Consider the following 25953-nt stretch of genomic DNA (forward strand, 5'->3'; position numbering starts at 1 on the left):
TCTACACTCTTAAAAACATAAGTAAAAATAAACAGGTTCTTAAAAATTAGAATGTATTAAGAAGACAGTTGTATTCTTTTGAAAAACTCAATGAGAGGAAGTTTTTTTGAAAGGATCAAGCACCAGGAATGACTAGACTCTCTTAGCGTCCTTACCACTTGTGCTTGGGAAATTCCATGGATGGAGGAGCCTGGCAGGCTACAGTCCATGGGGTTGCAAAAGAGGTGGACATGAATTAGCAACTAAAGAACAACAGCATGCAGCTATGTGAGTTAGTTATCCCTGCCTGGCCAAGCTTCTCCTGTAGGAAGACCTGCTCTGGCACCCAGTGGCCAGACACATAAGTGACACGCAAATGAGGATTTTTGTTTGTTTGTTTTTGCATCCAGAATATATTTTGAAAACTTGTACACTGATACCAAAGACAGGCAAAGACACTACAAGAAAATTACAAATATCCTTTACAAATATTGACATAGAAATCCTGAACAAAATATGAGCAAACAAAAGCAGTACATTAAAAGGGTTATACACTATGACCAAGTGGGATTTATTCCTGGAATTTGAGAATGGGTCAACAGACAAAAATTAATCAGTGTGATTTGTCACTTAATAGAATGAAGGGAAAAAAACCCAAATCATCATTTTATTGCATCATCTCAATTGATGCAATGAAAGAATCAAATGAGATTTTTTTTTTCTTTTTCTTTCTCATCTGCTCTTTTATAAGAGTGATCCTTTAAAAAAAAAATCCTCATTCACTTCCCATACAATTCACATTAATGATAACTTACCTAAAGAGTAACATTAAAACTCATATAAACTGCATCTTTATCTACAAATAAAGAAAGAATAATAGTGGTGTCGTTTCTGTATTGCATAGAAGCCCTGATCACCAGTTTTTAGAGAATGGAAGATAAAACAAATTGTGTCTCTTTAGTTACTCAATTAAACTCCAAATTACCTGCCTTTCCTGCATACCTGCCTAATGCATGTTTTCACACGTACTCAAAATACTACCAACATGTGTTGAGTATGTGCTCAGTGGTTTTAGTTTTATTCATGCCAAGGTACTTCTTATATTTATCTGTCTCAATTTTCCTACCATTTTCCATTGGCCACTTTCAAATTGTTATATTTGAAATAGTATTTATTCTTTATTGGAAATAGTAACCTGCTACTAAGTTGAGCAGTGTTCCTTTCTCCATTTAAAATACCACGTGCTAGCTTAATATGCTCCAGCAATATGACTGATGATGTTATTTAGATAGGAGGCTTTAAAGTACCATGAATTTAATAAATAAATAATCCCAGGTGGAAATAGTTTATTTCATATCCTTACTTCCTTGAACCAGTTTGCATACAAAAGGTATTATTGTTAATTTCTGGTAGTAATACCACAAGTTATGTTTTTATCAGTCATGATGCAGAACATTTTATCTAACAGTAGAGTTTAAATGAAATATGAAGACATTGTATTGAAATACTTTTATGAATACAATTTATTTCCTTCTTAAATGTGAAATTTAAGGAAGGAAACTTACTTTTGAAAAATAATAGTTCCAGGACTCCTTAGAGAAATGGCTGCTTTTAGGGCTACAGTGCACACTTGACTTGTGTCTGACTCTTTGTGACCCCATGGACTGTAACCCGTCAAGCTGCTCTGTCCAGGGGATTCTCCAGGCAAGAATACTGGAGTGGGTTGCCATGCCCTCCTCCAGGAGATCTTCCTGACCCAGGGATTGAACCCAGGTCTCTTATGTCTCCTGAGTTGACAGGTGGGTTCTTTACCACTAGAGCCAGCTGGGAAGGGCTAGGGTGGGGAATATACAAAATGAGCCCAGATATAGTGCAAGAATATAAAGTAGTGCTTGAAAAAGAAAAAAAGAGGCATGTCAAAAGGCCATAGGCATCAACCTGAAAGAGCTTCTAATGGCCAAACAAAAAATAAGTGTGAGCAGCAAAATAAATAATGATAGTACTGGATTATAACCCAAAGTATAAACTGACTTTGTACGTCCATCCTGATACCCGTGGTTGAATAAATATATAAATGGGAGAGAAAGCAGGAGTCTTCCTTACAGAGCCCCAAATAATATAGGTAAAGTATATATGTAGATCTTTTCCCTTCCAGGAGGTGGAGCTGAATTCTCCTCCCCTTGAGATGGGCCGAACTTAGGGACTCATTTCTAATGAATAGAATATGGAAAGAGGAAAATAATACCTTTGAAGTGGAAAAGCCTGCCAGGTACCACCTTGACCAATTGATCAAGGTTAATCAAGGTTAATGCTGTTATATGTACCCCCTGAGTTTGAGGGGAAGGGTACTTCACCTCTGTAGTGTTCATCCCCCAAATCCAAACCCTGGTCTAATCATGAAAAAAACCTAAGGTGAACCCAAAATGGGGGACATTCTACATAATACCTGACCTGTACTTTCAAAGGTATTAGGTCATTGAAAAACAAGAAAAAAGTGAGGCTGTCATAGATTGGAGGAGACTAAGATGATAACAACCAAGTACAAACATGGTACCTTGGGCCGGATCCTTGTACAGAGAAAGACATTACTGGGAAAAATAGGAATAAAGTCTAGTTTAGTTCATTGTCCCTCTAAAATTATTAAAAAATAAAAAATTAGAAGATATCATTGCAAAAAAAATGGCAGCCCACTCCAGTACTCTTGCCTGGAAAATTCCATGGACTGAGGAGCCTGGTAGACTACAGTCCATGGGTTTGCAAAGAGTTGAACACGACTGAGCGACTTTACTTATGATTTTTTTGTATTTTCCACAGTCACCTATTCATTCAAAAATGGTTATATAACACTTATGTGCCAAACTCGTAATGTACTTAGGTGTTTGAAATCAACATGATCCCTGCTCACATAGAACTTAGAGTCTAGTGCAGGAAAGAGGCAATAAAAAGGCACTAAGTCAGTAAAAATATAATTACAAGTTGGGATAAGTTCTGTGGAGGTGATGATCAGCATACATAGAATACCTGTACTTCTTTGCTTTCTTGTGAATATATGAATTATTTTTACAATGAACATGAAAGTTAAAGTGAAAGTCGCTCAGTTGTGTCCGAGTCTTTGACACCCCGAGGACTATACAGTCCATGGAATTCTCCAGGCAAAAATACTGGAGTGGGTAGCCTTTCCCTTCTCCAGGGGATCTTCCCAACCCAGGGATCAGAGCAAGGTATCCCTCATTGCAGGTGGATTCTTTACCAGCTGAGCCACCTGGGAAGTCCAAGAATACTGAAGTGGGTAGCCTATCCGTTTTCCAGCAGATTTTCCCGACCCAGGAATCGAACCAGGGTCTCCTGCATTGCAGGGGGAATTCTTTACCAACTGAGCTATCAGGGAAGTCATAATGAACATATATTACTTCTGTGTCAGAAAAAGCTATTTCTCAAGCCTAATTGGGAAGTTACCTTACAGAACCTTAGTAAATTGCCTAGTTTCAGTGATTAATTTCTATGCCAAAGGAGCCATTACTTGAGATTGCAGTGCCTACCATGTGTATGCTTTTGTCTACACGTAGTATTGTTGCAGGAAGGAGGTAAATTGGTATCTACCCACTATCCCTAACTTCTCTGCACCTATAACAAAACAGGGAGACAGACCATTTCATGAGGAATAGCTGGAGTGAAGGCAGAGCTGGAGGGATTTTTCTTTCCTGCTTCTTAGACCACTGCCTTTTACTTTGACTGCTTCCCGTGGCTTAATGTGGACAGATGCTCAACACATAATTCTTAGAACTTGATTTGTGAGCTATGGGGAGCTTTTGTCACAGTTTTCATTCTGTAATGATGGGCGTAATCCGTGAAATAATAAATAACTCCAGTCCTGAAATCATTAAAATTTCAATTGGATTGCTTTACTCTATTTCCTTTATTCTACCAGACTCCTATTCCTAGATGTCCCCCAGCCCTGCCATTTCCTTTAGATTCTTCTGAGTTAAATTCCTTGCACTGTAGAATAGGGTTAAGTTTGTGTGTTCTGGAGCTAGAATGATTTCAGATTCCAGTTCAGTCACTGACTAGCCATGGAGCTTTGGCAATTCTCTGAGTGCTGCAGTTTCCTCATCTGTACAATGGAGATGAAGATGTGAATAGCTCTTGCCTCACAGGCTTGCTGTGAGAATATGTGTGAATACCTCTGAGTTGCTTAGCACAATACCTGGCATGTGGTAACATCGTGAATGCATGGGCTATTTCATGTAGTGTTTCCAGGGAATACGAGGAGAGGCGAGCTTCCTTATTTTCTACAAAAGAGTTTTCAACATTGCTGTCAGGTTCTTAGAAAAAATATAGTATTCCATTGGGCTTTATTTAGCTTTGAGGAATACTTTTCAGAAGGATTTCTTTTTTGATTAATTATTTTTTACACGTTTATTTTTAAAATTAATTTATTTTAATTGGAGGATAATTACTTTATAATATTGTGACAGTTTTTGCTGTACATCAGCATGAGTTTGTTATAGGTATACATACATCCCCTCCCTCTTGAATTGCCCTCCCACCACCCACCCCATCCCACCCCTCTAGGTGTCTCAGAGCACCAGTTTGCGCTCCCTGAGTCGTATAGCAAATTCCCACTGGCATCTCTTTTACATATGGTAGTGTATATGTTCTTCTCTCCATTTGTCCCACGCTCTCCTTCCCCACTGTTTCACAAGTCTGTTCTCTATGCCTGTGTCTCCATTGCTTTCCTGCAAATAGGTTCATCGGTACCATCTTTCTAGATTCCATGTATATGTGTTAATATATGATATTTATTTTTCTCTCTCAGAAAGATTTCTTTTAATGTGTGATATAGAGAACAGATTGTGAATACAGTGATACTTGTCTTGGGGGAGTGAACTTTAAGTCAAGTTTGAAACATTATTCAGACTAGTAGGATAGTGAGTACAGCAGATATTAAAGCCATTCATGTCTTAATATTTACTTAATATGTATGCACATTCAGAAATAGGACCTGCTATGTGTCCCTTGTCACTCTTGAAAGATTCCTTTTTTAAAAATATTTTTTTGAGTGCTTGGTTTGGCAGCATATATATTGAAATCAGAATGATACAGAGGTTAGCATGGCCGCTGCACATGGATGATACAGAAATTCATGAACTGTTCTTTTGAATGATATATGATATGGGAGTTTGATATCATGCAAATGAAATATTTCTATATCTTGGTTTTTGACAACTATTGATCATATATAGTTTAATTACTGTCTATTTTATGTATAGTTATACATAATATGTATGTATATAATACCAATTTAGAGTTTTAATAGTGTCATGTAATGTGCTGTGATCATTGTAATCACATTTAAAAGCCATTTTGTGCCCAAAACAAACAAAATGAAACTTTGAAATTACCTTTCTTTGATGTCTTCCCTTTTTGTTTTGTGTTTTTTGTTTCCCCAGAAAACATTCTTGAGAAAGACCTTCATGGAAGACTTTATATCAACCGTGTGTTTCATATCAGTGCTGAAAGAATGTTTGAATTGCTGTTCACCAGTTCACGCTTTATGCAGAGATTTTCTAATTCTAGAAATATAATAGGTTGGTCTTGTGTTCTTATCTAATGATAAATGTGGGAGAATTTTATTATCCTTAGAAAGTTTATGTTGTCAAAGGGAAAAATTAGACAGGCTTCAATTTTATTTTGGTGATGTAGAAACTGGTGTTTAGGTGTTTTGGGTAAAATCACATGTAAACAGTATAATTTTTCAATTAGTCAGATCTTACCTACTATTAAGTTCAGACCCTTTGAGAACTAAAACTCCATTTATTTATTAATATAGCAGTTCAACTGGGTTGAGCCCCATTTAAAAGGATTCCATTGTGGAATAGTTGGATTCTGTGCATGTGTGCTGAGTTGCTTCAGTTGTGTCCGACTCTTTGAGACCCTATGGACTGTAGCCTGCCAGGCTCCGTGGGATTCTCTAGGCAAAAATACTGGAGTGGGTTGGCATGCCCTCCTCCAGGGATCTTCCTGACCCAGGGATCAAACCTGCACCTCTGTGTCTCCTGCATTTGCAGATGGGTTCTTTACCACTAGTGCCACCTAGGAAGCCAATTGGATTCTAGTGGAGTATGAACTAGTATAGCCACTTTGCAAAATGATTTGGTGGTATCTACTAGATACATATAACCTTCAGAAATGGGTACCAGTGTACTCTGAAAGACGTGTACTGCCGTGTTCATAGCAGCATTATTTATAATCGCCCCCAAACTCAAAACAGCCCAAATATCCACCAGTAGTAGAATGGATAAACAGATGTATGTTCACACAAAAGAATACTGTGTGGCGATGAAAAAAAAAACAACTGCTGCTAACAATACATATAAATCTTACGGGTATGGTGTAGTATTAAGCAAGAGAAGTCAGACATAAAAGAGTACATACTGTGATTTCTTTATTTAAAGTTCAAAACGAGGTAAAACTTATTTATAGACATAAAAGCAGCAGAGTAGTTAACTGCTGTGGGGACTGCTGTGGGTGGATAAAGACTGGAAGGGAGCTTCTGGGATGCTGGTAAAGTTCTCTATCTTGATTTGGGTAGTGGTACACATGTATGTTTTTTCTGCAAATTCATGGAGACTTGAGGTTGCAATGCCTATGGTCTACCTTAATGAAAATATTCCAATTAGGAAGGTAGTTATAAAAAAGATTTTATTGATTATGTATTAAAAGTTCTATTTTGGTAAACATCTCAAAGAAGCATATAGCCAACCTGAAATTGAATTTATCCTAAATATTTCAAGATATCTTAGAAACTTTGGGAACATATGGTTTAACTTGCTATATAAAATTAGAAAACACCAGTGGCAGAGATCCATATAAGCTGAGTCATTTGACATAGTCAAAGAGAGTCAAGTTAAATATAATGTATAATCTAACCATTTTATTAACCATTAGATGTTATTCCTTTATTTGAAACTTTTATGTAAACATAATTACATATTCATAGGTTATAACATTGATACAGACTAGATATAAAAAAGTAATTTTTTTCTTATTATTCATAGTAGAGTAGCAAAGCAATTTCTGATTGATAGCTATTGTCTTGTGGTTATATTAAATGTCATGTTTTTAAAAATCATTAATTTTTCCCCTGTTCTTCCAGTTTTAAAAATGTATAATACCTGAGGGATATAAATCTTTCTTTTCACTCAGTAGCTCATGTTTAACATTGTATCTGTTCTGAATCTATTTTGTATGTTCTTGCTATTCATGTCTGCCTGGAGAATTTGCCATTCCAGAAGAGCTGGATATTTTGTATCTCTTAATTTTCTAAGATGATGCCTGTTGATATTGCACTGCCATTTTTATGGCTGGAAAGGCCCAGAGGGAACTAGCTATGTTATTCCACGTTGGTACAAAATGAAGGTGTTTTTTTTTTTAAATCACAGCTGCGTTTGGTGTCTGATATCATATCTAGCTTCAGTATGGATGACTGTGTTTGCCATCTGATGCTATAAATGGCTTTGGGAAGCAAAGGCTTCTGGCTTATCACAAGTATAAATAGTTATAGGCGTGTTGCCATTAGACCTAGAATTAGTCAGAAGGTTTGCCCCCAAAGAGATAATCTGCTTATGATTGCACACTATTCTATTATCTTCTGAATTTATTATCTGGTAATCAAAGTTGCATTTCTTGAGAACAGGTTTCAAAAGCTTCTTTTTAAACTATTAAGAGTTTAATGCGATAATATAGTATGGTCAGTTATTTGTGGATTTAACCTAATTTCGGCACTAAGATGGCTACTTCTGGATCTGTTTTTTTATAATTAAAATGTATTTTAAATTATTAAGAATAATAATTATTCTTAATAATTTTTAATAAAAATCACTTAATTTGAATTCTTTAAAATCTTTGTTTATGGTTATAGGACACTATTTTTATAATGTAAAGCTTGGTTTTAAGTCTTTTTATTCAATTTTTCTAATTTTGAAAAAAATGCAAAGCTTTAGAAAAGTTGCATGAATCGTATAATGAAACCTACCCATCACCTACATTCACCAGTCTTTTTTATTGTGGTATTATTTCTGCACATAACATAAAACTTACCATTTTAATAATTTTAAAGTGTACAGTTCAGTGGCATTAAGTGCATTCACATTGTTGTGTACCCATCACCATCGCTGGAACTTTTCATCTTCCCCAAACGGAAACTCTGTCCCTGGTAAACAGTAACGCTCCATTTTCCCCTCTCCCCATCTCCTGATGAACACCGTTCTACTTTCTGCCTCTATGAATTTTCCTATGCTTTTGTTGTTCAGTCACGCAGCTGTCTGACTCTTTGGGACCCCATGGAGTGCAGCACGCCAGGCTTTTCTGTCCTTCACTGTCTCCTGGAGCTTGCTCAAACTCATGCCCATTGAGTCGATAATGCCATCCAACCATCTCATCCTCTATCATTCCCTTCTCTTGCCTTCAATCTTTACCAGCATCAGGGTCTTTTCTGATGGGTCAGCTCTTTGTACCAGGTGGCCAAAGTATTGGAGCTTCAGCCTCAGCATCAGTCCCTCCAATGAATTTTCAGGACTGATTTCCTTTAGGATTGACTGGTTTGATTTCCTTGCAGTCCAAGGGACTCTCAGGAGTCCTCTTCAATACCACACTTACAGTATTTGTTTCTTTGTGACTGCTTATTTCACTTAGCATAATGTATTCAAGGTTTATCATATTGCAGTATGGATTTCCTCTCATTCCTTTTTAAGAATAAATGCTAAACCATTGTATGTTTATGCCACATTTTGTATACCTACTCCTTTATCAGTGGAGTTTTGAGTTATTTCCACTTTTTAGTTATTGTGGATGCTGCTGCTGTGAACACTGGTGTACAAGTATCTGTTTGAATCCCTGCTCTTGGTTCCTTTGGGTAAGAACTAGAAGTAGAAATGGATCATAAGGTAATTCTATATTTAATTTTTTGAAGAACTGCCATATTGTTTTCCACAGTGGCTGTATCATTTTACAGTCCCACCAGCACTGCATATAAGTTCCAATTTCTCCATATCTAGCCAACCTCTTATTTTCCGGTTTTTGTGATAATGGTTACCCTAGTGGATGTGAAGATTCACCAATTTTTAAATTTTATTACATCAAAGGATTCTTGAATTATTTATTTTGCAATTTTTGCTTTTGATTACTTCAACTTATTGTATCAAAATGGCTCATATGTCTTTTTGTATACTGTTGCCATTTTTTCTTATAACTTCATCTGTTCTTTATATTATGATGAAATTTACTTAGGTACCGGGGGCTTGACTATTCCAAAATGTTGTTACATTCTGGCACGTGATATTCAATAGGTTTGTTGGTAACACTGATGAAAATACAAGTGAAAGAGAGACTTTTATCTTTGTTGAATAGTGTGCAGTTTTAATGGCAGAATTCGATGATATCTTTAAATTTAGTCACTGGTTAACAATGAACTATTTGTATAATTTTTCTGAAACAGGATGACATACGACCAAAGTGATATTTTACAAAGTATTTTATAATTAATTTTATATCTCTTGTACACCTAAATAAATCATTTTTTAAACAAATTCTGTATTATAGATCCCATAATTTGAGATGTTGCCTGTTTAATTTACTTGCAAAATTTTTTTGCAAAAGATAAGCAACAGGCAGCTTCAGGATCCCTCATTAAATCCCTGGGCTTAGCTGACTGAAAGAAGTTAAATAAAATTGAATATATCATAAAGCCTTGTTTCCTTTCCTTTGATGATGGGTAGTAGGTTAGATAAAAGCTTCTGTTTTAGGATATTGATGTGCAGCAGCCAGATATACTAATTGCCTAAGTCCATTGTGCTAGGTAGGGCTTCCCAGGTGGCTCAGAGTCTGCTTACAATGCAGGAGACCTGGGTTTGATCCCTGGGTTAGAAAGATCCCCTAGAGAAGGAAATGGCAACCGACTCCAGTATTCTTGCCAGAGGAGCCTGGCAAACTACAGTCCATGGGGTCACAAGGAGTCAGATACGACTTAACAACTAAATAACAACAACAAGAACAGTTGTGCTAGGTGACTTAGTCAGATCTTTGAATAGAGTTCATGATGCTGTTACCTGTATTTTCCTAGTGTTAGCTTGTTAAATGAACTTTGTTGTATGGTGCTATGTTCTAAAGATGTTCAGTTCAGACACTCAGTCGTGTCTGACTCTTTGTGACCCCATGGACTGCAGCACGCCAGGCTTCCCTGTCCATCACCAACTCCCGGAGCTTACTCAAATTCATGTTCATAGAGTTGGTGATGCCATCCAACCATCTCATCCTCTGTCGTCCCCTTCTCCTCCCACCTTCAATCTTTCCCAGCATCAGGGTCTTTTCAAATGAGTCAATTCTTCACATCAGGTGGCCACAGTATTGGAGTTTCAGCTTCAGCATCAGTCCTAATGAATATTCAGGACTGATTTCCTTTAGGATTGACTGGTTTGATCTTGCAGTTCAAGGGACTCTCAAGAGTCTTCTCCAATCCCACAGTATTTCTGTTCAAAGTGTGTTTTTGCTCAATGTGTTGTTGCTAAGCAAAAGAAATAGAATTTTTACAAAATCTTGCCATAAAGATAGATTTTTCTAGAGCTTTCTTCATATAGAAAAGGTTATGTAGTTTATTTATATTCCATTGCCCCCTCCTTGGTTAAAGATCTTGGCAAAGAAGCCATTAACATTGTATGATTTCTCATTGATATGATTTCTCCACAAGTTGAGATCAGATCATATTGCTACATTAAGGACAAATGTCTTTCAAGGTCTTGTCCTTGATGATGGAAGTGTTGAAATGTTCTGTCTCTGATAAGTGGACACCATTACTTCTCTTTGTAGGTACTGGGAACTTTAAAAAGAAGCCCACTGATGATACACTTTTAATTTTATCTTCTAGAGAAAAGAAAAAATGTTTGAATAGACAACAATTTAGAAGTAAATGGATCAGAGATGAGGTGAATGTCACATGCAAGAAGAGTACCTGATGTGACTTTACTCTTCTTTAACGTTAAATGAATAATACAGTTATAAGGAAGTTAGAACTGGTCACAAATAAAAATTTAAATAGCTCAAAAACTCTCTCTTTGATTCCATTACAAGCTGTACCCTTCAAATTACTCTTTTAACTAACTTTTTTTGCTGTGATTAGATGTAGTATCTACCCCTTGGAATGTGGAACCTGGAGGTGACCGGCTGAGAACAATGACTTACACTATAGTCCTTAACAATCCGCTAACTGGAAAGTGTACCACGGCCACTGAAAAGCAGGTATGTCTATGCCGCCAGTATTCCAAAAGAACCATGCGTGTGCAAAGAGAAAAGATGCCTGTCATAGGTCCTAGTCACCAATTTACAAGACAGTTTCAACAAGTATACAACAAGACAAAAAAGGAAGGAGAAACTGTTTACAGGTTAAAAGAGTTTAAGAGGCACATAAACAAATCAACATAAAAGCTAACTGTAAAAAGGCTTTTCTGAGATTTAAGAAATTGTTCATTTCTATGTTCTGTAATGGTACGGTTGTTATATTTTAAAGCAAAGAGCATTTATCTTTTAAAGGGATATACTGAGGAATTTTATGGAATCCTTTGGTGACTCAGTGGTAAAGAATCCACCTACAATGCAGAAGATGTGGTTTCAATCCCTGTGTTGGAAAGATCCCCTGGAGAAGGAAATGGCAGTCCACTCCAGGATTTTTGCCTGGGAAATCCCAAGGACAGAGGAACATGACAGGCTACAGTCCATGGGGTCACAAGAGTCAGACACAACTGAGTGACTAGACCACCACCACCGCTGAGCAATTGATAGAGAAATATACTGATGTGTTTTGGGATGAAATTATATTGGTGGTTAGGATATCTTTTAAAAGTAGCTAGGCAGAAGATGAAGGTGGAGGGAGGGAATGTGGGGAGAGATACAGATGAAACAGGACTGGATGTGAGTTAATATTGAAGCTGGTTGATGAGCTGATGAGGGTTCATTGTGTAATGTTCATTTCTACTCTTGTATATGTTTGAACTTTTTCATAATAAGTGTTTTTGTTTAAAAAAAAAAAAAAGAATACTACTGGAATCTGATTTACAGGATCATGTCAAGGGTTAGGGCCAAATAACTAGATGGCTGCTATGACATGTGAGGAAGAGAATGTTAGGTATTTAATGCTCTGTCTACTCTGTGACCAGCAGGCACTGTCATATACTGAGGTTTATGTTCAGCCGGTTTTGTTGAAGTGCTGTATATCTGTATAGTATATCTGTTCTGCAGAGTTAGAAAATATCTATTAACATCTGAATTAGTTTTGCTATCATAGTTTTTGTCCATCATTGTTCAAAAGGACTTCAAATTTTCTCTTCCAAAGATTTCCAAACATTTAAGGGAAGTTTCTTTTTGGTATCTGATAGTCTTTGATAACTTTAGAGGATAAATAGAATAGGTATAGTTAAAATGAGAAAGAGTTGGCCAGCAACCACTTCAAAGCCTATTTAGGGAAAGCAGTGTTTTGTCTGGTTGTCCCCTTCCTTCATTTTTTTGGTGAAGAGTGGTTTTTATTAAACTTTAATGAATTTTAGGGTGGGGTCCTGGCTTTGTTCAATTGAATTTTGAATTGTTCCTCTACCAGGAACATTTGAAATTCTTAATAAACTGCTAACATAGATGAGAGATCATGTAGTTTCTTTCTCCTCTGCATGCCTAAAATGAAGGGAAAAAGTTATACAATGAAATGACAGAGAGGCAGCAAATGCTATGTCTGCACATCCCTTCTTCTCAATTTGTAGATTACATAGCAACGTGGAGGCCCTTCTGGCTTTGTATTTAGGCTCCTCATGTTTTTTTGTAATTTGTGAGAAGGAATTCTGGTATACATGTTCTAAGTTGGCAGGGAATTTCGTGTATTAAACATGTACATGCAAAAAAATTTCATCTTATTTTGGCAGAGACTGTATAAAGAAAGTTGGGAAGCACAGTTTTATTTGGTAGATGCAGAAGTGCTGACACATGATGTCCCCTACCATGATTACTTCTATACTCTCAACAGATACTGTATCATCCCATCTTCAAAGCAGAAATGCCGACTGAGGTGAGCTACTGTAAAGGAGTGTTTTAGTCAGGACAGGCTACATTGTATGCTGGCAATGTATCAATCCTGAAATCTTAGTTGCAGTTTTACACAACAAAACTTTATTTCTTACTTTGCATGTCCACTGGTGGTCAGCAAAGGGTGGGAAGCCTCACTCAAGAACCCAGGCTGATGAGGCTTTGACCTCTGGGGCTGCACAATCCAGAATATGTATCATTTCGGTTACTACCAGAGGAGAGAGAGCTATAGAGTTGTGCTCACAATCCAGTGGCCAGAATGGTTCCAGGACCCTGTTTAACGGCAAGAGGGTTGGGAGATTTGAGGAGCATGTGGTGGGCAGTAAACAGCTCTGTTGCAGTGGGAGACCAGAAATGTTGGTTATGTTGAAGGTGGTGCTGGGCCCATCATATACTTGCCCTAGTCTCAGCTAGCGTAGTGACTTTCAGCTAATGTATGACCACTAGAGATTTTTTATACACGGCATTTAGGAAATTTAGTTTATTTTGAGCCTTTATTGCTATTTAAATAAAGAAAATTCAGAGTTTGAGAAAGCAAAGAAATAAAATGCCAAGTTGATGAAATTATTAGCAGCTCCCAGTAATTTTTTTAAAGAATTTATTTTCAGTGAGCAATTTTATTTGTAGTCTTAGTGACTTTACATCCTTTTGGCTTTTCACTGAATTCATTCCTACATTTAATTGCAGTGTTCATAATGTGATTAAATCTTGTAAATTAAATATTCTTCTTCCTTCCTTATTCATTAGAGTTTCAACAGATTTGAAATACAAAAAACAACCATGGGCTATTATCAAATCTTTAATTGAGAAGAATTCCTGGAGTTCGCTGGCAGATTATTTCAAACAGCTTGGTTTGTAAATTTCTTGATTTGTCTACTTTTGTAAGAATGGCATTTATTAACAGAATGGATGGATTCTTCAATTGGATTCATAGTAGGAACTGGTAGATGGCATTGGAATGACTCTTACTGAAGTGGTTCCAACTGTTACACTTAAAATTTAAAAACTTCTAATTTTCATTGATCTACCAAACACTTATATAATGTTTATGATATGCCAGATGTTGCCCTGTGTGTTTTATAAATATCAACTCACTGCAAACCTATAATTTTTTTTCCCGTTTTACTAAAGAAGAAATATCAAAACAGAGAGAGGTTAAGTGACTTTTCCAGGATCACACAGTTAGGAGCTGTCACACTCCCTCCCTCTGCAAGGAGCCAAGGAAGCTGACTACAGTGAGGGGCTGGGTGACCTGATTATAAACATGTACTGTGCTCATGAAGAAGGTCTGGAGAGTCCTCAGGCCCATACCTCCCTTACCGATGTAGTTCTCCTGGGTTTACACAGGCCCACTTAGCCATGGGACCATGTTCATGTATGGATTTGGTGGAGGGGAAGTGATGTAGTTGTTCTCTTTGGATATTCCAAAGAATATGAAGAAAAATTATACATATATATGACATATATATACACATATATATGTCATATATATATACACACACACACATATACATGAATGTGATTAATTTAGTTAAAGAAAAGGTGGTGGCCAATAAACTCAGGGTAATTTAAGGCTTCACTAGCCGGTTTGCTGGTTATTTATTTTCCTTGCTTTCTCATTGCCTGTTTCATTATTAAACTCCAAATCATGAGCAAGGAAAGAGAAACTCAAAGATAAGTTTGGCTGATAGATAATGAACTTCTAATGAAAAGTCTGGTGAAGGGAAAGGTCAAAACAATTGAGAAAAACAAAGTTTTTAGATTGTTTGCAGACTTTCTTTACCAATGCTTCTTTTTTTTTGCAAATTAGAACATTGTAAATTAGAACTATTGTATGCTGCTTCTTAGGAGAAGGCAATGGCACCCCACTCCAGTACTCCTGCCTGGAAAATCCCATGGACGGAGGAGCCTAGTAGGCTTCAGTCCATGGGGTCGCTGAGGGTCAGACATGACTGAGCGACTTCACTTTCACTTTTCACTTTCATGCATTGGAGAAGGAAATGGCAACCCACTCCAGTGTTCTTGCCTGGAGAATCCCAGGGACAGGGGAGCCTGGTGGGCTGCCGTCTGTGGGGTCGCACAGAGTCGAACACGACTGAAGTGACTTAGCAGCAGCAGCATGCTGCTTCTTCCTTTGAGATTGATGATCAAGTACTATAATCTATCTTGGAAATCTTTCTAGGGACCCAATGTAAGTGGGTAGCCTGTTGTTTCCATAACTGAAATCTTTACATTAATATTTAATATGTCACATGGCAAATCTGTTCTGATGGTTCCCATCATTAATTAATACAGTTCATTTTTCCTGGAATAATGAAACCTCGTTATGGGATCATTGTACACTCTGTAACTTTTCATTAAGAGTAAAGTTTGAATCCGCCATAAGAAACCTGAGTAATAGTTACCAAGGCTTAACTATTAAGTAAAGCTATTAAGTAAAAGTTACCGAGGCTTAAAAAAAAAGCAAACTGAGAACAAAACAACAACCAACCCTTCTGTATATTATAGCTGAGAAGATTTCTCCACTATCTAAAGATTATTTTTTTCCTTTTAGAATCAGATTTGTTAATGGAAGAATCTATGGTAAATCAGTCCATGGAAGACCCTGGAAAACTTACTGGCCTGCGAAGGAGAAGGCGAACATTCAACAGAACAGCAGAAACAGCTCCTAAAATTTCTTCTCAGCGTTCTTCTGGAGATATGAGTTTAGAGGCCAAAGGGGATATTACAGGTAGCTGTTACCTGGTAAACAAAGATAAAAGCTCTTTTTGTCTTTATAGATTTACTTATATGAAGCAGAATATACCTCTTGTTTATAAGCCAGGTCAGTTAGGAGAGCTCCTTTTCTCTTCTTTTCTGATAATATTTGTCAAACTCTGAATAATACATAAAGGAGCAGTTGCAAAATGGCAGGCATGTGGCCAATAGAAGTACTGTACTGGACTTACCTGGTATTTTAAAAACTGGACATTTTTATATAAAAACTCAGATATGATAGCGCTGGACCCACATGCCTTCAGAGCAGCAGTCGATCAGTTGGAGCCTAGCAGTATCTGCCTCATATAACTGAGTGTGTACTTTTGCCAGGTCACTGGTCCCTATCACTCTCGCCCACTGAGGGATGCTTCATTCGTTAATTTTCTGCCAGGCATTTACAGACATTTGATTTCTACCCTTGAATCTACTACAATGATTGTATGCTTTTAATCTTTATATACTGTCAGGGCCAGCTCAGTAAAACTTCAGAGATAGAATTTGACTTTTATTATCTCTGCATTTAATTTTGAAGACATCTTGTCCCTACTAACTATAACACCCTCCCTCTCAGAAATAAGAAGCTGTCATACACCCTCATCCTTCTACATTATCAGATCCTCTTCTAAGGTTTATATCTTCAGTTCAGTTCAGTTCAGTCACTCAGTCGTGTCCAACTCTTTGTGACCCTATGGATTGCAGCATGCCAGGCTTCCCTGTCCATCGCCAACTCCCAGAGCTTACTCAAACTCATGTCCATAGAGTCGGTGATGCCATCCAACCATCTTACCCTCTGTAGTCCCCTTCTCCTCCCACCTTCAATTTTTCCCAGCATCAGGGTCTTTTTCAAATGAGTCAGTTCTTCGCATCAGGTGGCCAAAGTATTGGAGTTTCAGCTTCAGCATCAGTCCTTCCATTGAATAGTCAGGACTGATTTCCTTTAGGATGGACTTGTTGGATCTCCTTGCTGTCCAAGGGATTCTCAAGAGTCCTCTCCAACACCTTAGTGTGAATATATTTTTCTAACATTTAAACCTAATGACTATTTAATTTTGGGATTTGGCAACAAAATTTGGGCAACAAAGAACAGGGGAGGATGATATCAAAAAAATTTTTTTAAGGAGCAAAGCCTTATATACATAGAACTAACTCAAATATTTGCAGAGATGAAATTTAGAGATCATTCATGATATATTGAATTGCTTACTTAATTTTAGAACAAATTAATTTGTAATATAGGTCAAATTTGCAGAACTGATATAAGGTTTCTTTTTGTAGATTTGTTTAATATTGCTTAGAATATCAGAAGTCAAAGAAGGGTGCACCCTAACTCACTGTGTCTTTACAAATAATTTTACAAATTTCTTCTCCAGTATTTTTCAAATGAAGTTAAACTTTTACCAGTTTTAATCACAACCCTGAGTCTCAGATAGCCTTCTGTTTTTGTAATTTGCAGGAAAGAAAAAGGAAATTGAAAGCTATAACACCGTCCTTATTGTGGTGATGAGTATTTTGTAAGTATTTGTGTTGAGTGCTTATTTTGCTTGTGCCCTCACTTAATCTTTTAATGGTTTCCAAAAAGATTTGAAAATATTTGTATATTATTGTATAGACATTACTACTATTTGACCAATTTTGGCCTACATAAACAGTAATTTTATATGTTTCACTCTGGTAGTTTTGAATGATTTTCAGAAGAACTGTTAAATTCAAGGGAATACCAAATACACATTCAGTAAATGTTTTTGTTTTTTAAGTTAATTTGATTTGTTTTTACCATCATAGGTTTTTAGGGAAATACCATAAACTTAAAGGGAATATTGATATATGCAGGCTGCTAAAATCCCCAAAATGCTATTTTACTCCATTATAGTAGACCAGTGGTCCTTATTCTTTGCTATACATAAGAATCACTTGCTAAACTACTGATTTCAGGGCTTCCCCGGTGGCCCAGGTGTTAGGACTCTGTGCTTCCAATGCAGGGGACTTAGGTTCAGTCCCTGGTCTGAGAGCTAAGATCCCACAAGTTGTGTGGCATGGCCAATAAATAAAATTTAAAACTAAATTTTAAAAAATATTAAACATAAATTTCTCAGCTCCAATACTATAGATTAAGTCAGTAGGTTTTCAGTAGGGATCAAGAATCAGTAGTATTCTAAAACACACTGCACAGGTTATTCTGACGCAAGTAATCTGAGGGTTGTAGGATGAGAAATACTGGAGTAATTAGTCTGAATCTCAGAGTGTTCTTTTGGAATCTTCTCTGTGAGTCATATTTAGACTCCTGTTATCTTCATGTCTATACTTGGGTCATGGGGTAGTCCATCAGATTTAATTGAATTAGTTCTGACTGGATGATACGCTCTGGGTGTATTTTTTGGAAAGAAATTCTTATATCAGCCTTTTTTTTCTGATTATAGACTTCAGAACATAGAAAATGTTTGTTGTACCTTCAAGTTTTATAAAAGCTTTTCATATTCTGCTTAAATTGATTTGCTGTGACAATTTTGTATAGTATATATTATCTGTGATCTTTTGTATCACTTTGCAGAAAATTTATAGTCAGATATTAAATGTTGATTTTTATGCCATTTCATAGATTTGATTTTTTTGCTACTACCTTAGTTTTCATCTTCAGGATGGGTAAAAGTGAATACTATATATTTTAACGCAAGTCAATATTTTAACAGGAAAAAATGAGAGATATGATGTCACCTATGTATTTGTATATATATATAATGAGATACATTCATTCACTTGACATGCTGTTGTGAATACCAACAAAGTAAGCGTACTTAACAAGTAGCATTTTATATATGATACCATTGATGTCTGTTTGGGATTTGAAATTTTGTCTAAGTTGAACCAGAAGGAATTTTTGCTGAATGTGCATTTGTTTTGGCTTCCACTGGGAATAAGAGGTACATAATGATCTATCTAAGAGCAAATCCATGTTGATCTTCATTTCCTTTCTGAAGTACAGTACTATGCATGTATAATTGCTTAAGACAAAAGTACCCCAAAATAGATCTTGAAAGCTAATGTGGTAGATTTCTAGGCTGGTGGTTGCACATCAACACTGGTTAGGATACCTGGCAGAGAGGAGAGACGTCAGGGACAATCCCAACCTGCTTATTTGAGGACTTCATTGTCCTTACATGAAGTTACTTGCAACTAGTTACCTTCCAACTTTTCCCTCAACATCCACTTAGTACTTAAAGTTATTATTTCATACAATAAAATAGGAATAATTAATTTAAATAATAACTAATTGGAAACTAGTCTGGGTAATATGCATTTTTGAAGCTTTTGCATGTCTCTTCAGCATTAGCAATGCTTTAGGTCTGAGTGAGAGTGGATTAACCAGGTCTGATTTTCTCTGTCTAGTTTGCTGTTGCTAGTTTTGCTGAATGTGATGCTGTCTCTGAAGTTGTCAAAGATAGAATATGCTGCTCAGTCTGTTTACCGTCTTCATCTCCAAGAAGAGAAATCTTTAAAGTAAGTCTTCCCTTCCACAACCTATTACTTCAATAATTCCTGTGCTGCAGAAAATTTAAGTCCAGTTTTAGAGAGTTTGCTGCCAACTTCTCTTTAGTCATATACTATTTTGTTTTACCTGCACATTTATGGGACTAATGGTTTCTGGAAAAGGCTAGAAGCCATTCCCTTGATCTTTCAAAAATTTTAAATTATTTATTTGGCTGTGCCAGGTCTTAGTTGCTGCATGCAAACTCTTAGCTGTGGCATGTGGGATCCAGTTCCCCAACCAGGGATCAAACCTGGGCCCCTTGCATTGGAAGCGCAGAGTCTTAGCCACTGGACTGCCAGGGAAGTCCCTATTTCCTGATCTTAAGATGGTATTTTTCTTTCAGTTTAGCCTCTGATATGGTGTCAAGAGTGGAAGCTGTTCAAAAGAGCAAAGGCCAGGCCCATCGCTTAAAAGGAGTGCTCCGTGACTCCATCGTGACGCTGGAACAGGTTGGTACCTCTGTGTCCCATGGTACTTGGTACTCATCCCAGTGATTCAGCTGCTATTCTGGCTGTGAGAGAAATTCACTATAACATTATTTGAATAAATATCCCTTCTAGAGGCATCTAACCTTGCCATTTCTGGATTATGCATTTTATGTATATAGTTACTTTTATCAATACTTTTTTTAAAAAATGGAAATACGCTATACTTACCATTGCATACCCTCCTTTTTTCAATTAGTAATGTATTTGAAGGTGTCTCCACATCAGTATGTATACATCTACCTCATTCTTTTTATTGATCCTTCTATATAAGATTTCATGCTTAACATTAGCTCTTTTTATAGAAATGGTAGATATTGTATACACTGCCCATTATTTTGTTTTTATCTATTAACTGTGTATCATGGAGATATTTCTATATCAGCATATAAAGCACTTCTTCTTTTAATAGCATGTAGAATTCAACTGTACATGTGTGGCATAATTATTTTACCAGTTCCCCATTGAAGAATAAACACTTAGGTTATTTTGGTGTTTTCCGTAAGCATTCTCTCTTGTCATCAATATGTGCTGCTTGGTTCTATGAATCAAAACTTAGGATTACCTTTGAAAAATAAAGACTAATACTCCCATTATAAGATTTGTGTACTTTTCAAGTCTCACTGACTCTTTGGACATGAGTTTGAGCAAACTGAGGGAAATAGTAAAGGACAGGGAAGCCTGGCGTGCCACAGTTCATGGAGTTGAAAACAGTCGGACATGACTTAGTGAATGAACAACAAGAAGGACTGAAATAAATATATTTTAGATAATAAGAAAACAACTTTTCAGAATTGAAAAGTAGAGATTTCTATAGTGCCTGTAATCAGGCATTGGCCTTCTGTTGGATAGGTTGTCTAACCTTAGCTTTTCTTTCCAGCTTTCCATCTTTTTTGCCTTTTTATTCTTCTTCCCAGAAATTTCCTCATTTAATCTTTAAATTCTTCTACTGAGTTTTTCAGTTTTTGCTATCACTTTTTAAATTTCAAATTTCTCTGAATTTTCTTTTTTTTTTTTTTAATGGAATTGTCTGCCTGTGTGGATCCAAATTTCTTAACGTGTGAGCTGGGCTGGTCTACCCTGAACTTCTCAGTAGATCTGGCTGGCCTGGTTGAGAAATCCTGATGTCGGCATCTTTAGGTCTCTACTCTTGACAGTTTCCACAGAGAAGACTCTTTCAATCTCCTCCCTGAAGGATTAAGGGCTGGCTGCCAGCATTTTAGGAGCTTACTGAGGAGAGGGATAGAGGATGCAGGGCAATGGGACAATCTGAGCACACAGTATACATGTTTGTGTGTAATCCCTATTCTTGGTATGTACTGCTGTCTTTACTGATGTCTTGCCATCCTCCTGGCCAGGCTACCAAAGATCGTCTGTTTATCCTGTCCAGAAAATAGGACTTCAGACTTCTGCCCAGGTAGTAGGAGAGGCCACATGTCCAAAAGTTCATCCAGTCATTCTTATTTCAGTTCCTCTTTATTCCCACTTCTAAAGGTACCTGTCAATTCCTGAGACTTTTGAGGATTCTTCAGGGTAGATTTGATTGGTTCTTAACTTTTTCTACTGTTGGCTTGGGATTCAGTGTTTTCAGAGCTGCTAAGTCATGCTTCTTCCTTCCAGTCTCCAAAGTCATGTTGCTCTTGTTGCCTATTCTATCCCCCCTGCACCCACCCTGGCCCGACCTTGTAGATTTATGCCTTAAAAAAAAAAAAAAATCCCTTTACTGTGCTTTTGGTGGGGTTGCAAGAGGGAGAAAAATTGGATGCATGTATTTAATCTACTTCCTCCCTCTTCTGTGTGCACTGCCTTGATTTCTTCCACTGACACTGTCCAAGCTAAGCTCCCAGGGATCTCTGACTTTTAAAGTTAATGTACCTTTTTTCTGAATTTTCATCTTACAGTGCCAGCACTTGACAGAGCTGACCATTCCTCTCTTGAAATATATCTAATCTTCCCTTCTTTAGAACCATGAAAAAACCTAGCTTTATTGTGAAATAGCTTACATACCATAACATTCACTTTTTAAAGGATTTTTAGTATAATCACAAAGTAGTGCAACCATCGCCTCTATCTAATTGTTCAGTTGCTAAGTCGTGTCTGACTCTTTGCAACCCCGTGGACTGTAGCACACCAGGATTCTCTGTCTTCCACTGTCTCCCAGAGTTTGCCCAGATTCATGTGTGTTGAGTTGGTAATGCCATCTCACCATCTTATGGGCTTCCCTGTGGCTCAGTGGTAAAGAACCTGTCTGCCAATGCAGGAGACACAGGTTCGATCCCTGGGTTGGGAAGATCTCCTGGAGAAGGAAATGGCAACCCATTCCAGTATTCTTGCCTGGGGAATCCCATGGACAGAAGAGCTTTAGGGGAGAGGTGGGGAGGGCTACAGTCCGTGGGGTCGCAAAACAGTTGGACATGACTTAGTGACTAAAGAACATCAGTAATAACAGACTTAAATACAATTATATCAATAATTATACTAATGAAAAGGGACTACTGTCTAATTCCAGAGCATTTTTATCATTCCCCAAAGAAGCCCTGGAGTCATGAACAGTCACTCCCATCCCTTACTCTCTCAGCTCCTGATAATCACTGCTTTCTGTTTTTATGGATTTGCCTATTCTGGACATTTCATATAAATGGAATCATATAATATATGGTCTTTTATGCCTGGCTTCTTTCACTTAGCATAATGTAAAACTGCTATTTGCTGGTTAAAACCATCTCCTCTACCTGACCTCATCCTGGCCCAGTGCTGCAGACTTCTGCATTAGAGTCCATTCCCTTCTCCTTTACTGCCCTTTAGGTTATCTCAGCTGCTCCCCTAACTTAGAATACCACACACACCAATGGCTCCCAAAGCATCTGTCTCACCCTGACCTCTTCTCCAAGTCCAGACTCATACAGCCACTTGCTAACTTGGTGTCTTTACCTAGACGCTAACAGGTGCCCCGGAGAAGGCAATGGCACCCCACTCCAGTACTCTTGCCTGGAAAATCCCATGGATGGAGGGGCCTGGTAGGTTTCAGTCCATGGGGTCTCTAAGAGTTGGACACGACTGAGCGACTTCACTTTCACTTTTCACTTTCATGCATTGGAGAAGGAAATGGCAACCCACTCCAGTGTTCTTGCCTGGAGAATCCCAGGGACGGGGGAGCCTGGTGGGCTGCCGTCTATGGGTTTGCACAGAGTCGGACATGACTGAAGTGACTTAGCAGTAGCAGCAACAGGTGCCCCAAACTGATTGTGTCTAAAACAGAATCCAGTTTTCATCCTGAGCCAAACTCAGTTCTCCTCTAATTGAAATAATTTCAAAAAATGATACTATCATCTTCCAGTTGTTCAAGTGAAAAACTTGGTATCATAGTGTATAAGTATATATTTATGGCTGTGATTATTTGTTTTGGTTCTGAGTCCCTCACTAGTCTGTGAGTTCCATGAAAGCAGGAACAGTGCCTATTTGGTTCACCATTATATACCCAGGACTTAGCACAGTGCCTAGCATGTAACAGGTATACAAAAAATATTTGTTGAAAGAATGAATTTAAAAATGACTACAAAAAAGAATAAGATATAATTTTTGCTCTCAAGTTGTCTAGAATTTTATTAGAGATATCAGATGTCCATGTGTATGATAAAGACTACTTAAAAAAGTACAAAATTAAGCATCAAAGTAAGTAGTAATAATTTAGGAGTTTAGAGGCAGGATGATTAGGGGAAACAGTGGGGATGGCTCAGTTTTCGATAGGTGGAGATGAACATGAGCATTATAGCAAGCAAAGGCCTGGAGTGGAACTTGAGTTGTTTAGGGGATGGTGGGGAGACCACTGCAGCTTCAGAAACCATTTCAGAAAACAAGCTCCTCACTTTGGATTTTCTGATGAATAGACTTATTGGTAGGTAGAGTACACGGCAGTATGTTGTAGGAAGAAGTATAGCACTGCAGCAAACTGGAAGAGCCCTTTCACACTGACAGATAACCTAAGAACAAGGCATTTGATAATCAGTCTTTTATTTGGGCATCAGTATAGACAATTTTATTAAATGCAAACTTTTGGCATACAAATAATCAGAAAAATTTAAACAATGTGATTTTGAAAATTTTTCTCTGCAGTTGAAGAGCTCACTCATTATGCTTCAGAGAACCTTTGATCTACTAAGTAAGAACAAGACTGGCATGACTATCCAAAGCTAGTGATCTTAAGGACCAAAATGGTAGAGATATGTGGAACCAAAAGACAACATCTTGAAGAAAACCAGAAGATGAAGGATTTGAATGGTCATAGGAACATTTCAATATTTTCTCATTATTCATACTTCTAAGATGAACATTCTTTTTAATAACAGTTATTGGAGAATTAGCCTCTGACAGCCTTAAGAATCCATCCTTTCATTTCTTATACATAATTCTAAGCTGTGAATTTCTCCAGTGAAGCATGAAATATTTTGTGGATTTGAAGTTCTGTGACACAAAAAGAGCTGAGTGGTATGGCCTCATTTTCACAGTGAGGTTTGAAGTTTGATGCTCTAAGTTTATCTGTTAGCACAGAATTAGTTTGCATCCATTAGGCTGTTTTCACAGGTAAACATTAAAGAGGATAAAGAAGACAACGGAAGAAGCCTCTAAATCATTATTATCTTTGAAGGATCAGTTTTCAGGCATATATTATAACATAGCTTTGTGTACTGTAAATATTACAGTGTCTTCATTTATTTAGCAAGGAAATTCAATAGTTGAACCTTTTGAATCTGCATGTTGATGATTATCTGAAAGATTCTTCAGCCATGTCCTGTATGAAGGAAATAGGTGTTTCTTCAGGTGGCTGTCAGAGGTGCAATTAGCTTGCCTCTTCATACATCAAATGGCAGAAGAGTCCACTTCAGAAAAGGAAACATGTAGGATACCAACCCTCAAAATGAAGAACTGTGCTCTGAGTTTTAAAAAGATTATGTTAAAACCTGGGCATTTTAGTGTCGGAGCAAATGCATACTTGAACCAAGCTTGGCTTCAGCTTAGCAAACTTTTATGATGGAAATGAGCCATCTGGTTGAAAATAATTTGTGGATTACTTTTCAGTAGCCACGTATGGCTTTATTTACTCATTCACGTGTGGCTATAGTCAGTCAGTTGTAAGCCAGACACAAACTTTAACTCTTTAATGAAGATTTTGGGGGGCATTATCTCCCAATACAAGTGCACTGACAAGTTGTAAATCAGACAGGAGCTTTGGCTCTTTCAAAGTTGTTAGGCATATGTGTCTTAATACAAGTTATGTCCCTGGAACAAATGAGAGACATTGCAGAATAATTTGTATATATTCTTACTGTTTGAATAACAATTGCCTTTAAATGTTTTTTTGCCCAGAGTCATCCAAGCCACATGGGATTGCTAAAGTCATTTTTGCGATGCCCACAGAGACAGAAAAGTATTGACTGGATTAGAGGAGAACCAGGTTTCTCTGGGTGAATCCCAACTAACCTACCTACCAGTGTAGGTACCTGGAGGTTTTTTGATAAGGATTTATGAGGTGTCTGACTGTGAGCAAGAATGACTGAATTGTCACTCTAAAACTTGTTCTCTGTTAAGTTCACAAAAATGGTCAATAAGAAGCTGAATATTTTTGTGATGTTTCCTCAAAACTTGTACTTCATAAAATACCTCAAAAGAAAGTTACCAAAGTTGCTTTATAAATCATGACTAAATATGTATGCAGAATTCAATTAACTGTATTTGAGCCTATGTAAACTGAGTATAAATAAAATCCAAAATGTCTAAGTTGTTTTTCTTCTTTTTCTGTCAAACCCTCCCCAAACTAGAAACCCTGTTTCAGTAAAAATATATACATGGGCCGACACGCTTTAAAAATTTTTTGTGCAAAATTAAAACCCAAAAAGGACTCTCATCCTAGGGCAGTTTTTATTTCTAATATGCAGCCTGCTGGTCTAATGCAGACTGCTTGCCGGAAATCATGAAAATGAACAAGTTGGATAATTAACAGATCAAGGACAGGGATGGGCCTTTAAGAGAAGGTTAGCGAATTTGGGGGCGGTACATCGGTAACAATTCGCGGTGGAGAGCTCCACCAAC

At 37.3% G+C, this 25953-nt stretch overlaps 1 protein-coding gene and 1 pseudogene across 5 annotated transcripts in view; both read left to right on the forward strand.

Moving 5' to 3' along the window:
• GRAMD1C (GRAM domain containing 1C) overlaps nucleotides 1–25641 on the forward strand; it is a 99390-nt gene extending 73749 nt beyond the window's left edge. For 4 of the 5 annotated variants that reach the window (XM_059891361.1, XM_059891414.1, XM_024997885.2 and 1 more), the window contains 9 exons: nucleotides 5430–5567; nucleotides 11153–11271; nucleotides 12939–13081; nucleotides 13846–13949; nucleotides 15653–15829; nucleotides 17309–17366; nucleotides 19240–19350; nucleotides 19725–19830; nucleotides 23980–25641. In XM_059891361.1, the coding sequence (XP_059747344.1) occupies nucleotides 5430–5567; nucleotides 11153–11271; nucleotides 12939–13081; nucleotides 13846–13949; nucleotides 15653–15829; nucleotides 17309–17366; nucleotides 19240–19350; nucleotides 19725–19830; nucleotides 23980–24060 (1037 nt within the window). In that variant the 3' untranslated portion in view covers nucleotides 24061–25641. The remainder of the gene's footprint in view (nucleotides 1–5429; nucleotides 5568–11152; nucleotides 11272–12938; nucleotides 13082–13845; nucleotides 13950–15652; nucleotides 15830–17308; nucleotides 17367–19239; nucleotides 19351–19724; nucleotides 19831–23979) is intronic. The other variant, NM_001103229.2, reaches the window with a different exon arrangement.
• On the forward strand, nucleotides 5039–5137 carry LOC112448295 (uncharacterized; annotated as a pseudogene).
• Nucleotides 25642–25953: the final 312 nt, after the last annotated feature.

The sequence above is a fragment of the Bos taurus genome, chromosome 1 (assembly GCF_002263795.3).
Source record: "Bos taurus isolate L1 Dominette 01449 registration number 42190680 breed Hereford chromosome 1, ARS-UCD2.0, whole genome shotgun sequence".
Taxonomy (NCBI): Eukaryota; Metazoa; Chordata; class Mammalia; order Artiodactyla; family Bovidae; genus Bos; species Bos taurus.